At 36.9% G+C, this 15,650-nt stretch overlaps 1 protein-coding gene across 1 annotated transcript in view; it reads left to right on the plus strand.

The window, feature by feature from the left end:
• The window catches only part of HAUS6 (HAUS augmin like complex subunit 6), a 37,702-nt gene continuing 22,052 nt past the window's right edge, over nt 1–15,650 (plus strand). The window contains exons 1-7 of the mRNA XM_065879124.1: nt 1–128; nt 4,615–4,710; nt 6,027–6,105; nt 6,616–6,748; nt 9,294–9,441; nt 10,951–11,016; nt 11,322–11,370. Of these exons, the coding sequence (XP_065735196.1) occupies nt 1–128; nt 4,615–4,710; nt 6,027–6,105; nt 6,616–6,748; nt 9,294–9,441; nt 10,951–11,016; nt 11,322–11,370 (699 nt within the window). The remainder of the gene's footprint in view (nt 129–4,614; nt 4,711–6,026; nt 6,106–6,615; nt 6,749–9,293; nt 9,442–10,950; nt 11,017–11,321; nt 11,371–15,650) is intronic.

Consider the following 15,650-nt stretch of genomic DNA (forward strand, 5'->3'; position numbering starts at 1 on the left):
ATGAGTTCGGCCTGGGTCCTTTCTTTCGAGAAGGAGCATCTCTGGATGTATCTGCAGGCGCTCGGCTTCGAGCCGGGCTCGGCGACCGTAGCCGGTGGAAAGATCGTGTCGCACACGCACCTCGGAGTGTAAGGAGGCCGGGGCCGACGGGGCGGGCGAGTCTGAGCCTGGCCGTGCTGGCGTGACCCGCCTTGTTGAGGACCTCGTAGGTTGATGAATTAAGTAGTCGGTTACTGGGGCCCGGCACTGGCTGCAGAGTTCCTGCTTCCAGTGGCAGCCGGCCTGGTGGCAGGAGACTGTCTGTTACGGGACCTTGCCGGGAGCGCCTTGTAGGGGAGTAGAGTCTGCAGTTGGGGCGAAACTGAAGGGGCGGCTTATTCCTGCTTTGGTAGTGAAGCTGGGTGGTCTGTGAAGTCGAGGGAGAGGTGGCGGTTTGGTAACGGAGGGACTTGGGAACGCCTTCCGTTAGGTGCAAACGCCTTTAGGACTCGAGGGAGACTTTCAAGGTAGTTGATCTTTAGTTTATAATTTTCACTAACTGAAATAGCAGGCTGAAGCCTGCCACAGTTAGCAAAAAACTAGTAGAGAGTGGTATTAAGATGAAAAGTGAAAAAAAGCCCCTTCCTGCTTTGCTACAGATGTTACAGATCTCATCATAAAACTTAATACTTGGGCTTCCCTGGTGGCGCAGTGGTTGAGCGTCCGCCTGCCGATGCAGGGGCCGTGGGTTCGTGCCCCGGTCCGGGAAGATCCCATATGCTGCGGAGTGGCTGGGCCCGTGAGCCATGGCCGCTGAGCCTGCGCGTCCGGAGCCTGTGCTCTGCAACGGGAGAGGCCACAACAGTGAGAGGCCCGCGTACCGCAAAAAAACCAAAAAACTTAATGCTTTGTTTATATTTCTATGTCTTAACTTAAAAACTTTAGACAGTCTCTATTATCTTGCCCACTATAGGCCAAGGAAAATTTGGGATACGTAGGCTATCTCCTGTTCTCAATCTTCTTGACTTTTGTAATTACGGTATTTCCGTTTGTCTTGTTGCAGTATTTAAATAATGTGCTTAGACCTCTGTTTCTTGATGTATCAATCTCAAAAGTATCTCTGGATTCCCCACGATGTAATTTCACGGTGAAGGCTGCTATTTATACGATAATTAGCGCACCTACACTTACCTACCCTCTGCCTTCTCCCTCTTGACTTTTTTCAGCTGTATTAGAACTGTTTTACTGTCAAGGTTTAGAGCTGTAATTAAGTTTTGTTTGGTAACTGTTTGGAAGTTACTACTATTTATATGTAGAAAGGTTTTGTCTAGAAGTCTAGTCTAAAAATTGACAACCAGTGGGTAGCATTTTTCAGGTTATGATTATGTATTAATAAATGTGCCACCTATCTCACATGATTTGATGCCCCACCATATGGCAGAAAAACTTAAAGCTTCTCCCAGGCCTCCACTGAGGATGGTTCCCATTGCCGCTGCATCCTCTCTATTGTTTTGGCAATCTTAGTTTTCTCTGCTCTGGCTTATTCAATTGCAGTCTTCTTTCTGCCTTTGAAAATTAAATAAAATCTGTCAAGTTCTGGTTCAGTGATGATAGTTTTTTTTTTTAAACATTGTTATAGATTCACTGCACCCCCCCATGTCTTTAGAGTTGTCTCAGTTGGTTAGTGGGAGGGATATACTAAAACAGATGTCCCCTTTAAAATGCTTTAAGCAAGAATGTGGCATCAAATTTACTTCAAAATTAAAACATTTTTTTGATTCACTTATGTTTACATATGTTAGAATTCATTCTTTTTGGTGTGCAGTTCTATGTGTTTCTAGTTTCTGTGAGCATGTAATTGTGTAGCCACTTTTCTTATAAAGTTAAATGTACATTTAACATATGATCCAGCAATTCCATTCCTAGGCATTTGCCCAAAAGATTTGCATTTTGGAAAAATCATTCTGGTTGCATTACAGAGAATGGATTAGAGGGGGAATCAGGGCTTTGCAGTTAGGTAGACCTAAACTAAGGAGTCAGTGGGAATGGAAAGGAAAGGTGATTCTTTCATTTGTAGGTTTTTTTTTTTTTTTTTGCTTGGAAGGTGATTCGCTTTTATTTATTTTGCCAGTGAATGTGTAAGAGCAACATATACATTCTTTTGTCATCTATTTAGGAAAAATTTTGAAAGCTGAAGGATAATGTCGAGCCATATTTACTATGAGATATAAGCCTAAACAAAATTTCTATTCCAAGGAAGAAAAAAAATCCAGTTTTCCCAAAGGAAAACTTTGTCTGCTTTCCTTACATTGAAATGCAAGTATTGCTGAAAGCCAGTTTTTAATCCTCCACTTGACACACAGCCTGAAGTGTAATTAGCTAAGTTTGCAAGAGGGGGTTATTTTGTTAGGGTCCAAGATGTGTCTTTATCACACAGCAATGTGTTTGTTTGTTTATTTATTTATTTATTTTGGCTGCATTGGGCCTTTGTTGCTGCGCACAGGCTTTCTCTAGTTGTGGCGAGCGGGGCTATTCTTCGTTGCGGTGTGCGGGTATCTCATTGCAGCGACCTCTCTTGTTGCAGAGCCTGGGCTCTAGGCACGCGGGCTTCAGTATTTGTGGCGCATGGGCTCAGTAGTTGTGGCTCGTGGGCTCTAGAGCGCAGGCTCAGTAGTTGTGATGCACGGGCTTAGTTACTCCGTGATGTGGGATCTTCCTGGACCAGGGCTCGAACCCATGTTCCCTGCATTGGCAGGCAGATTCTTAACCACTGTGCCACCAGGGAAGTCCCGCAATGTGCTTTTTACAAGCAGACTTGTGGACCATGACTAAAGGACATGTACAGATTCCAGTTCAATACATGACAAGGCATTTAAGGGGCTGCCAATAGAGCTGACTTTTTGATTATTCTAGAAAGTAGAGACTCATCAACGAACACAGTAATCCCACTCTGCAAAGCTGGAGGCTGGCTAAAAGGAGCATTCCCACCAGACTTTCTGTGCCATAGCAAAGGAGATGCAGAGTCTGTGGCTGGGTACACTAAGACATTGTTAGACGTACTGTACAACTGTGCACTTCATAACAGGGTAAAATTGCAGTAGTAAATTGTCTAACATTTTTCTGAGGTTATATTCCATAAGCTTAAAATTCAGATGTAATTATTTAAAGCATTCAAAACATTGGGTTCTAAGAATGTTTATGCATAAGGTTAATATCTGCCCTATAGAGATTTATATATTTCTGCACAAATACCTCCAGTTTATCTGAATGCATCGGTTTTGGACCAGCAGCTCCTGGCATTGGGAGAGGTGGGTTTCCGGAAATCAGCACAGGTACATTTGGTAAAAGTTTGGCAGGGACCAGGCCCATCCCAGGATGAGGTAAGTAGGGATTGAAAGCCATGGCAGGATTAGCTTCCAGGGATGGAGTCACAGGAAAAGAAGTAAGTGATGACATTTGAGCATTTTGGAGCATAAACTGCATCTGCTGGGTGAACATGGCTGCAGCAGTCTTTTGTTGAATCGGATTGTTCCGTCCATTAATTTCCAGCTGCATTTTTAAATGTGGAGGAGGGTGAAGGTACTTGCAGTTCTCTCTAGCACACTGACCCTTAAGGTCATAGGCAGCCCCCTCCATGGAATCAGCCCAGGCTCTACTAGGCCTTCAGTTGCCCGAAGCAAAGCAGAAGGCACTCTCAGCCCCCCATTCATTTGTTTATTCAACAGATATTAATTGAACACAGTATTGGACCTGGGTATACAGTGGTGAACAGAGCAAACGTAAACTTTTCCCTTATAAAATTTCAGTCCAGTGGGTGAGCAAACCTTTAACAAATATCTTTTTAAAAATTAGAAGTGTTGAAGAGAACAGGATACTATATGAAAAAAATAGCAGGTTTGAGAGATGATAAGGAGGTAGGAACTTCATTTGTATTTGTTGAAGAATAGAAACATTCCAAGGATAAAAGAGTTGTTTGACAAAAGGATAAGCATGGGAATTTTAATGTTAACTTTTTTCCAACTCAAAGCTTATTTCAGGAAAATAGCTTTATGTGTTCACGGGAGTACTCAGATCTATTTGTCATGTCATCTGTATTATGAAGATAATCAAACTGCTTTCTAATGTTGTTGGGATTAGATAAAATACTTCATGTTAAAGCTGCAAGCACAGCTATTAACTTCATATGATTGCAGTGAAGATTAGATGAGTTGCTGCTTGTAAAAGGCTTAATTAAAATAATATCTGATAAATAATAAACTCAATAAATATTTAGCTGTTTTTATTGTCAGAAAATGTTGGTGGGTATCATCATTTTCACCATATGTTAGACCATGGTTTTCTCTCTACCTAATTAGGCTTTCCTTTTCTTTTTGTAGAATGTTTTCATTGCAGTAAAGCCAAGTTCTACTAGTTTTCTTCTAATCGATCTATATTTTCAAAATGAAAACAAAAACTTGTATGTGTTTAATTGTTTATAAATATATACATGAATTAGAAAAATTAATTTGCCTTGACCTCTTGAACAGAATGAAAAATATTAATAGGTCAGACTCTTAAACAGCTTTTGATGATGCTTAGTTTTATTAACCTTTTTCTTTTTTTTTTTCCTACTTCTATTTCTTTTTAAACCATTAGGAACATGTTTGACAAGTTGAACCGTGATGCCTTTCAGATAGTTTCTTATTTTTTGTTTCAAACGCTTGACCAGTCTCTCACTAAAGAAGTTTTCAAGTGAGTAAAAGTTATTTCATTTTCTTTTTGTAGGGGATTTAAAAAGGGATTAAGACTTTATATAAGCCAGAATTTCAACTTTGGACTTCAACTATTATTTTGAATGGATATTATAAAAATTAGGCTTGAGTCTTACAAATTTAGTACTTAACCTTTATAAATCTGAGTGATTTTTTTTTTGTAAAATTATTATAAATTAAAATAAAAATATAAAAATGTGAATATTCACTAGCCTTGGTTCTAAGTTATTTTGCATGTGATTTGCATTTCATCTATAAGAAAAAGCGTTCAAATTTGTTTTAATATTTATATTGTGCCCTCATCCTCTTATATAGTGAGTCCATTGTTTAGGGCATTGTTTTTATTTGTGATAATTTATTTTTAATATTTTGCCTTCAGTTAAAGTTATGAGTGACCAGGAGAACAAGTGTATTTGAAACATATTTTCGAAATCCCTATCATTAAGGTATAGGGCTTCCTCTGCTCAAATAAAAATAGATTTTTTGATTTTTTTCTAGATTATAAACAAAATACAGCTTACTTTAACCAGTTCAGCAAATACAGAAAAAGTTAAAGTAGGAAGTAAAAATTATTCCTAAACCCAACTAGAGAATATCACTATTGACATTCCAGCTTTTTAGTCTTTTTTTCTTTGCATACTTAATTTTTTTCTATGAATATAGCATGTAAGTTATGCTATAGAAATAAAAAAAAAAAATGGGGCCCTAATCAAATAATTGCCTCAGAATAAAAATTTAGACAAAACATTATAAGGAGAAAGCAATAGACAAATTTTAAAGTTCATTATTTTTGACTAAAACTGAATTTTTAATAATTTCATATCTTGTTTGTCCACAAAACAGTAGCACCCCTGACTGTAATATAGGTTATCTCTAGGGGTCATGATCTCTTATGCCATTCTTTCTGTGCTTTTCATGTGTAACCATGTGTTTTTCTCTTTTTCCCCAGGCATTAATTATTATCCTAATTTATTTATACCATCTTTATGCATTAGTCCAGTGAATTCATTGAGAGTGTTGTCTTCTTTAGCTGATTTTCAGTAATTTTAATAGTGATTCATCCCTACGTTTAACTTATATATTCATTGACAATTTGCACTAAACTGAATTCAACCCTATAGATATTCATAAAGAAAAAGACCTAATTTCTTACAGGTTGGTGTTTCTCTTTAGTTGAAATTTATGAATGTTAGCCTTGATTTAGCATTAATATTTCTAGTATAGGAGATAATTTTGATGTTTTAAAATTTTGCTGAGTTTGCTTTTTTATTCATAATTCTAATTTTTATTTTAAAGACTTTGTTGGCCTCCATTTGACCAAAAAAGTGATACTGAATTCCGAAAACATTGCTGTGAATGGTTAAAAAAGATTTCTGTAAGTATTTTCTTTCTGAAAGATGCAAACGTTTAAGAGGTAATTTTTTTTCAGGCTTTATTGAGGTACATTAATTTTTTTAGAGGTGAAATCTTTTTAGTGCTTTTATGTTAACAGTATAAGCAAGAAATACTAATCAGAATAATACTTTCTGGTGGTTTTTGGTTGGGATTCTATATTTCTGGGAAGCCAGCATTGTTGGCTAAGTGCATTAGAAATAGATTTTTGAGTTCCTGGGAATTTATATCACAGTTTTTGTTTAAAGAAAATTTTTTTTTACCATAGATTATTTTAGCTTATGTCCCCAAATAGTATCAATAATTGTGGCTTTAAATTTTAATTGCTTTTTGTGACTGAGTCCACCAAGAGTTTAGAAGGATTCAAAAATTCAACTTGTGGTTCAAATGGAATAATTCTGGTAAACCCTGTTATGCTTCAAAACAGTGTGATGTAAATATAAAGGTTGTTGTTGTTAAGGTCTTCAAATCATCTTGTTTCTTTTTTCCATAGGCTGAATGTGGAAGTAGCTTCCCTCAAGTTGTTGGTTCACTATTTCTTTCTCCTGGTGGTCCTAAGTTTATTCATCTGATGTATCACTTTGCAAGATTTGTTGCAATAAATTATATAAAAACCCATTCTAAAAGTAAGTTAAGCTTACAGTAGGAGTTTTTTTTTTGTTTTGATTCTTAAGTTTTTATTATTTTTTATAATTTGTAAATCATTAAGAGATTTTAATAAAATAAAGAAAAATATTACTTTACCTCAAAAGGCAAATGGTTAATATTTTATTGGAACTGTAGTTTGAAATCCTCTTGTAATGAACATAGGTAGCAATACAGTTTATTTTCTTATGTTCTAATACAGGGGTTGGGAAACGTTTTCTGTGTAAGGCCTGACAGTAAATATTTTATACTTTGTGAACCACATAAGAGTGTCTGTCACATATACCTGTTTGTGAGGTTTGTTTAATTTTTAGTTGTTGTAATATAACCCCTTAAAATGTAGAAAGCAGTTCTAGCTTTCTGACCTCAGAAAAACAGCCAGTGGGCCAGGTTAGACCTGCAGGTTATAGTTTGCCTATAATTCATTGTATTAAATGTTGTGTTGAATTTGTTAGAGATTTATTTTGGCTACTGGCAATGTGTTGGAATATTTTGGTTCACAATTGCTGTTTTAAAGGGATTTGATCTATTTGCTAAATTATAGAAACAAAATATTGGATTTTTCACCGAAGACTTAAAAGAATGCTATTTGTAGCTTACTAAGTATGCTGCTCAGTTTAATTGAGTTATGCTCATAAAACATGGGAGGTAAAAGCTGGAAAAGTTGATGCAATAATAGCCCATCTTCCAATTTCTAGAGACAACCATTGCTTACATTTTGGTTTGTTTTCTTTTAGGTGTTTTTGTTGTTGTTTGTTTTTTTTTAACGCACATATTATATGTTTTAATTATTTTGAATAAATGATAGATTCTCATGATTCAAAAATCAGGAAGTGAAAAGTCTGTCTTCCATCTCTAACTACCTAGTTTCCCTTTCCAGAAGCAACCATTGTAATGAATAATACTAGCAAATGTGTATATATTCTGTTTTTTAAATCCTAAATGGTGACATACATCTGGGTTTGAATCTTGTGTTTTTTATGCAACAGTGTCTATTGGAGATCATCCCATGTCAGTTCATAGATCTTCCTTACTCTGTCTCTCTCTTAAGAACTGCATATTTGAATGGATGTGTCATAGTGTATTTAATCACACATTTGTTCTGAAATCAGTTCTGCTGACAGACAGTTGGCTTTTTTCCTAATCTTTTGCTATAAAAATAATGCTACAGTGACAAACTTTATACATATATCATTTTGTGTATGTTCAAGTATATATTGTATGTGTGTGTGTATATATATATATGTATATATGGACTCAAACACATACCGTTTTTCCAGTTTATCTTCTGTGCGTGATTTTTTAAAACATGTACATGTGATCTTGCTTTATAAGCATTTACATATTTTATTTATTTATTTTTATTTTATTTTTAAAATTTTATTTATTTATTTATTTTTTGCGGTACGCGGGCCTCTCACTGTTGTGGCCTCTCCCGTTGTGGAGCACAGGCTCCAGAAGCGCAGGCTCAGCAGCCATGGCTCATGGGCCCAGCCACTCTGCGGCATGTGGGATCTTCCCGGACCGGGGCATGAACCTGTGTCTCCCACATCGGCAGGTGGACTCTCAACCACTGCGCCACCAGGGAAGCCCTACATATTTTAAATTTAATGTAACATAAGCATTTTACCAGCTTTTCTGTTAGATTTATTCCAGTTACGTGTAACCCAGACTATTTTATATGAATTATGTGTGTTTGGATTTGGCAAGAGTTTATTGTACATAAGGCTTTTAAGCATGGGTTGTCATATGTCTCATTTAAAGCAGTTTCATTCAACATACAGTCTCTAGGTGACTTCTACATCCAGCGAACTCATCCCCTGTTAAATATTTAGGAGTTTTGGTTATTTCTTTGTGGGTAATCTAGGACCTGGATTTACAGTGTTAAGTATGGTGTGGGGTCACTATTTTCCAGAATATCCATCTTTATTGTATTGAGCCATCTTAAAGTAGGATTTATTACATTTTATTACAGGTGAAAACCTGGACTCTCAAATGTTTAGATGGATTGTTGTCAGGGTCTGCTTTGATCATTAGTAACATAGCCAAGAATTACTTGAGAAATAGAGATTGGTTTTATTTGGTTGTCTTGTCCTGTTGATCTTACTAGGAAGAAAAGTACGCTGATGGCAGCAATGAAGGTGATGTGATCTCACCTCATCTCTTTTAATTGATTTTCTTCCTTTGTTGTTAAAAGATCAGTTGAGAAGTTGCTTATGTGTGATGATGTATTTGTTCATGGATGTATCACGCTGTGATAATAAGAATTACTTGGGGCACATGGACTCTGAGAATTTTTAATTATGTAAAATAACTCAACTTCAGATATCCTTTTTTATTGCCTCATTTAAAAATAGGTCATCCTTGCTTTTGCTGAAATTAGTTGTATCTTTTTGTGTATGTGGCATGCCAGCTCTTAAGGAGTTGTTAGTTAAATGAGGTTGTTAATCTCTCAGTAATCTCACACTTTTATATCTATTAGCTTGTACGTCTAAGTTTTGTATATTTTATTTGTGTTCTGTGTAGATTCTTCTGTACATTTTACAGAGACATTTAACATAAAGCCACAAGATTTGCACAAGTGCATTGCCAGATGCCATGTAGCACGTAACAGATTTTTACAAATTTTGCAAAGAGAAGATTATGTTACCCGAAAATACCAGGAAAATGCACAGTAAGTAATACTTTGATAGTTAGAAAATGTAAATTCCTTTCTTTACGAACAAATGTCATCAGTATCCTTTTTTTAACCCATTGGTGTATGCACTTTACTTTTAATTCTACCAATATTTATTTATTTATTTAATTTATTTTTGACTGCGTTCGTTGGGTCTTCGTTGCTGTGCACGGGCTTTCTGTAGTTGCGGTGAGTGGGGGCTACTCTTCATTGTGGTGCACGGGCTTCTCATTGCGGTGGCTTCTCTTGTTGTGGAGCACGGGTTATAGGTGCACGGGCTTCAGTAGTTGTGGCATGTGGGCTCAGTAGTTGTGGCACATGGGCTTAGTTGCTCTGCGGCATGTGGGATCATCCTGGACCAGGGCTCAAACCCATGTCCCCTCCACTGGCAGGCAGATTCTTAACCATTGCGCCACCAGGGAAGTCCCTCATCAGTATTCTTTCAATGGCAATAATTCATGTCTACCTCAAAACCCGTTGCAGAGCACAGGCTCTGGATGCGCAGGCTCAGCAGCCATGGCTCACGGGCCCAGCTGCTCCGCGGCATGTGGGATCTTCCCAGACCATGGCACGAACCCGAGTCCCCTGCATTGGTAGGCAGACTCTCAACCACTGTGCCGCCAGGGAAGCCGCTATCTTTCCATTTTAAAGCCTGATAACTTATGAATAAAATGTTTTATAACTTTAGGCATACTGTAAATGAAAATTTAGAGAAAAGGAAGATATCATTTTAGTTCAAAAACTCAATTTCTTTAGGTGCTTTTTCTTTTAAACATGGAAATAAATTTTTAAGCTGTAATTATAGTGCTCATCCTATTTTGTATCCTTTTTTCTCTTAATATTTCATTCTATAAATTTTTCCATATTGCCATAATGTATTACTTTTAATTTCTACTTAGTGTCTTAGTTGAAGAGGTATTCCATAGTTTCTTTATCCATTTTATACTGTCTTATATTTACATTCATCTATTCAGCACTTTTCTTTCTTGAGTTACTTCTGTGTGCTGGATATTGGTTATATACTAGTCCTACAGCATTAAACAAGACAAGCAAGGTTCTTACTCTCTAGATATAAATTGTGTCCAATTTTTTACAATTATAAACAACTATAGTAAGATAACTTTTTAAATGCTGTTATCTATTCCCAAAGCTACAGAATCCTTTGACATCTCCTTAAAACTACAATGTTGCCTGTTGTAGGTAACATTTAAAATTATCCCCATGGTATGTGAGATAAGGATAAGAGAGCAGAGTAGTCTTAACTGACTTCCAACATTTTTACTTGAAGTCAGAGAGTATATGAGCCAAGAAGTCCTGGTCCATTTCAATAGCCTGTAACTCTTAAAGGGAGTCTGGAGTCCCTTTATGATTGGCTGCTGGGTATAATTGGAAGAGTAGTCCTCAGAGGCCTTGAGCAAAGATATGAAATGAGGGAAAATATCAAAGCGGGCTATACTAGTTAGTTGTAATAGATTTACAGTTGTCATTTTGTATGTTTTCTTCCAGATTATCAGTTAAACAAATACAGAATTTGAGATCAGAATGCATAGGACAGCAAAACGAGATAAAAAAGTAAGTGACTTTTAGAGTTGAAAGTTCCTTGAGATACTAGTTTAGCTTCCTGCACGTTACCGGTAAGGAAACTGAGACTAGTTAAAATAACATATCAATAGCTAGTTGGATAATAGGATGAGAACATAATTCTGATTCCTAGTCCAGTTCTTCTAATAAATTATGATAGCTTTGAGCTTGAATTTTATTTTTGCTTTTAATAGGTGGTTGTTAGCAGGTGGGTTTGCAGATTAATTAGCTCTTTGGATGGTAAATTACCATATGGATTTTTTATTGACTAATGAGATTATTTAATTTTTAACTAGAATGGAACCCTATGATGACCAAAGTAATATACAAGAGAAAATTCAAAAGGTGAGACTTTTTTTTTGAATTTTATTTTATTTATTTTTTATACAACAGGTTCTTATAGTTATGTATTTTATACATATAGTGTATATATGTCAATCCCAATCTCCCAATTCATCGCACCCCACCCCCCTTCCCCCCTTGGTGTCCATATGTTTGTTCTCTACATCTGTGTCTCTATTTCTGCCTTGCATACTGGTTCATCTGTACCATTTTTCTAGATTCCACATATATGTGTTAATGTATATTTGTTTTTCTCTTTCTGGCTTACTTCACTCTGTATAAGACAGTCTCTAGGTCCTTCCACGTCTCTACAAATGACCCAGTTTTGTTCCTTTTTATGGCTGAGTAATAATTCACTGTATATATGTACCACATCTTCTTTATCCATTCATCTGTTGATAGGTGTTTAGGTTGCTTCCATGACCTGGCTATTGTAAACAGTACTGCAGTGAACATTGGGGTGCATGTGTCTTTTTGAATTATGGTTTTCTCTGAGTATATGGCCAGTAGTGGGATTGCTGGGTCATATGGTAATTCTGTTTTTAGTTTTTTAAGGAACCTCCATACTGTTCTCCATAGTGGCTGTATCATTTTACATTCCCACCGACAGTGCAAGAGGGTTCCCTTTTCTCCACACCCTCTCCAGCACTTATTGTTTATAGATTTTCTGATGATGCCCATTCTGACCGGTGTGAAGTGATACTTCATTGTAGTTTTGATTTGCATTTCTCTAATAATTAGTGGTGTTAAGCAGCTTTTCATGTGCCTCTTGGCCATCTGTATGTCTTCTTTGGAGAGATGTCTATTTAGGTCTTCTGCCCATTTTTGGATTGGGTTGTTTGTTTTTTTAATATTGAGCTGCATGAGCTGTATATATATTTTGGAGATTATTCCTTTGTCCATTAATTCGTTTCTAAATATTTTCTCCCATTCTGAGGGTCGTCTTTTCGTCTTGTTTGTAGTTTCCTTTGCTGTGCAAGAGCTTTCAAGTTTCATTAGGTCCCATTTGTTTATTTTTGTTTTTATTTCCATTACTCTAGGAGGTGGGTCAAAAAAGATCTTGCTGTGGTTTATGTCAGAGTGTTCTTCCTGTTTAAGAGTTTTATAGTGTCTGGTCTTTAATCCATTTTGAGTTTATTTTTGTGTATGGTGTTAGGCAGTGTTCTAATTTCATTCTTTTACATGTCCAGTTTTCCCAGCACCGTTTATTGAAGAGACTGTCTTTTCTCCATTATATATCCTTGCTTCCTTTGGCATAGATTATCTGACCGTAGGTGAGTGGGTTTATCTGTGGGCTTTCTATCCTGTTCCATTGATCGATATTTCTCTTTTTGTGCCACTACCATATTGTCTTGATTACTATAGCTTTGTAGTATAGTCTGAAGTCACGGAGCCTGATTCCTCCAGGTCCATTTTTCTTTTTCAAGTTTGCTTTGGCTATTCGGAGTCTTTTGTGTTTCCACACAGATTATAAACTTTTGTTCTAATTCTGTGAGAAGTGCTATTGGTAATTTGATAGGGATTGCATTGAATCTGTCAATTACTTTGGGCAGTATAGTCATTTTCACAATGTTGATTCTTCCAATCCAAGAACATGGTATATCTCTTCATCTGTTTGTGTCATCTTTGATTTCTTTCATCAGTGTCTTATAGTTCTCTGAGTACAGGTCTTCTACCTTCTTAGGTAGGTTTGTTCCTAGGTATTTTATTCTTTTTGTTGCAGTGGTGAATGGGATTGTTTCCTTAATTTCTCTTTCTGAGAGACTTTTTTTTTTTTGCGGCACGTGGGCCTCTCACTGTTGTGACCTCTCCCGCTGCGGAGCACAGGCTCTGGACACGCAGGCTCAGCGGCCACGGCTCACAGGCCCAGCCGCTCCGTGGCATGTGGGATCTTCCTGGACTGGGGAACGAACCCGTGTCCCCTGCATCTACAGGCAGACTCTCAACCACTGCGCCACCAGGGAAGCCCCAAGACAACTTTTGAAGGGAGGAATTTAATCTTTCTTTTGTGTTATGCAGTGTTTACTTAATTGAACTCGTATATCTCTCTTTGTAGCAGTGTTTTTGTTTGTTTTTCTTTTTTTTACTCATTAGAAGTGACATATGTATAAAAGTATTAACAGGGTGCCTTTAGAACACTTGAACATAATGGAAAAATTAGCTTATAATCTATCAGACTAAATATATACAAAAGCAGTTTTAAATTAACCAGTTTAAATTTGGTTAATTTAAAATCTTTCATGCCAGCAGGGAAAATTCAGCTTGATTCTAACTTAATCAGTAATATTTATCTAATAAAATACATTACGTGAAGGCAGATGGTAAGTATGGAAGAACGGTGAGAAGTCATGTTGAGGCTGACATGGCAGTAGAGAGGAATCTGGCAGATATAAATGATCTGAGGCTTTCAGAGGTTGGCTTTAACAAATGTGGGTAGGAGTGTTTTCTTATATCTTTGTGTTTGGATGAAATGTCTCTCAAGCTCTTTTGATTCCATGGTCACCAAGCTGCCTTGGGGTATTAATTTGGCTTTTTAGGCACTTTGTCACTGGAAAAGGTGAGTGCCCTCCTCAGGTAGTAATTATTCATTAATTCAGTGAATATTTATTGATCACCTGCCATTTGCTAGGCATTCTTCTAGATATTATGGACTAGAGCACTGAAGAAAACAGGCAGGGTCACTTCCTTTATGGAGCTTCCAGTTTGGTGAATATGAATATTCCTATCGCTGAATGTAGTATCTTTGATTGTAGGCTTAATAGGATAGGTTGGTATGAAACCCGTTAAGAGTTTTCATAGCAGTCTCTCTTGAGTTTGGGTAATGTTCAGTTTTCCCTGAGTCCAGTCAACTTTGAGCCATTGAGAAGGTAAACTTTCTAGATTTGAAAAATCTGAGAACCAGATCTTGGATCTTTGTATGTTCACCAAGGAAATGCCATCCTATGAGATCTTTAGATGGCCAGCCAATGAGTCTTCCTTTGGGGAAACAACTTTACTTTGTACTGTGAGAAGACACAGACACTAACACAAATATAATTAGTGTATTTCCCCTCCTCTTTCCCACTTACGTAAATTCTTTTGAGGCATAACATACATATAAAAACGTGCAAAAATCGTAAGTGTGAAGCTTGACAAAATTCACAAAGTGGACACATCCGTGTAACCAGCATCCAGTTAAAGAAACAGAATGTTACTGTCACCCCAGGAGCCTTGAGCCCCCTTTCTTTCATGACCATTTCCTTCCAAGAGTAAACACTATCCTCACTTCTTTTTTTGTTTGTTTTAATTAATTAATTTTATTTATTTTTGGCTGTATTGGGTCCTCATTGCTGCATGCAGGCTTTCTCTAGTTGTGGCGAGTGGGGGCTACTCTTTGTTCTGATGCGTGGGCGTGGGCTTCTTATTGCGATGGCTTCTCTAGTTGCAGAGCATGGGCTCTAGGCACACAGGCTTCAGTAGTTGTGGCATGTGGGCTCAGTAGTTGTGGCTCGCAGCCTCCAGAGTGCAGGCTCAGTAGTTGTGGCACACGGGCTTAGTTGCTCCGCAGCATGTGGGATCTTCCTGGACCAGGGATCGAACCTGTGTCCCCTGCATTGGCAGGCGGATTCTTAACCACTGCACCACCAGGGAAGCTCTATCCTCACTTCCTATGCTAAAGATTAATTTTGCCCGTTCTTGAACTTTGTGTAAATGGGGAGTGTATAGAATATATTCTTTTGTGTTCGACTTCTTTCACTCATGCTGTTTTATCCATGCTGTTGTATGTGTTCATTCTCATTGCTGTATAATGTTCTATTTTATGATTAAAGGAAAGTATACTTTTTATTCAAGGTAGTTCTTCGGGTTGATTGTAGTTTTTGAGTATTACAAATAGGAGTGCTGTGAACATTCTTATATGTGATTTAATAAACATAGGTTAATGTATGGTTTTCAACATTTTAACTTTTTGAAACTTGAATGACTCTTAAAATTGATGTGTAGTGTTTTTATTTTCTCCTGAAAATCTTTTATTTTCCCTGATGGCATCTCAGAATACAGGAAATGCTAATTGCATCTCCGTAGTATAAGGTTTCTTAGATATGTTTTGCAAATCATAGTGGGCTAGATTCTCCTGAGAAATTCTTCAGTTTTAAAGTGCCCTTGAAAGTAATATCAGTGCTTTTAGACTGTTAAAATAGTTAGTTTTCTTACCAGAAGCCATTCCAGGAATACCTAATTTGTTCCTAGGAATGAACATATATTTGTATTTTACATATCTTTATGTATAGATTATGTATAGACTT

Source organism: Phocoena phocoena, chromosome 6 (genome assembly GCF_963924675.1).
Source record: "Phocoena phocoena chromosome 6, mPhoPho1.1, whole genome shotgun sequence".
In the NCBI taxonomy this organism is placed as follows: domain Eukaryota; kingdom Metazoa; phylum Chordata; class Mammalia; order Artiodactyla; family Phocoenidae; genus Phocoena; species Phocoena phocoena.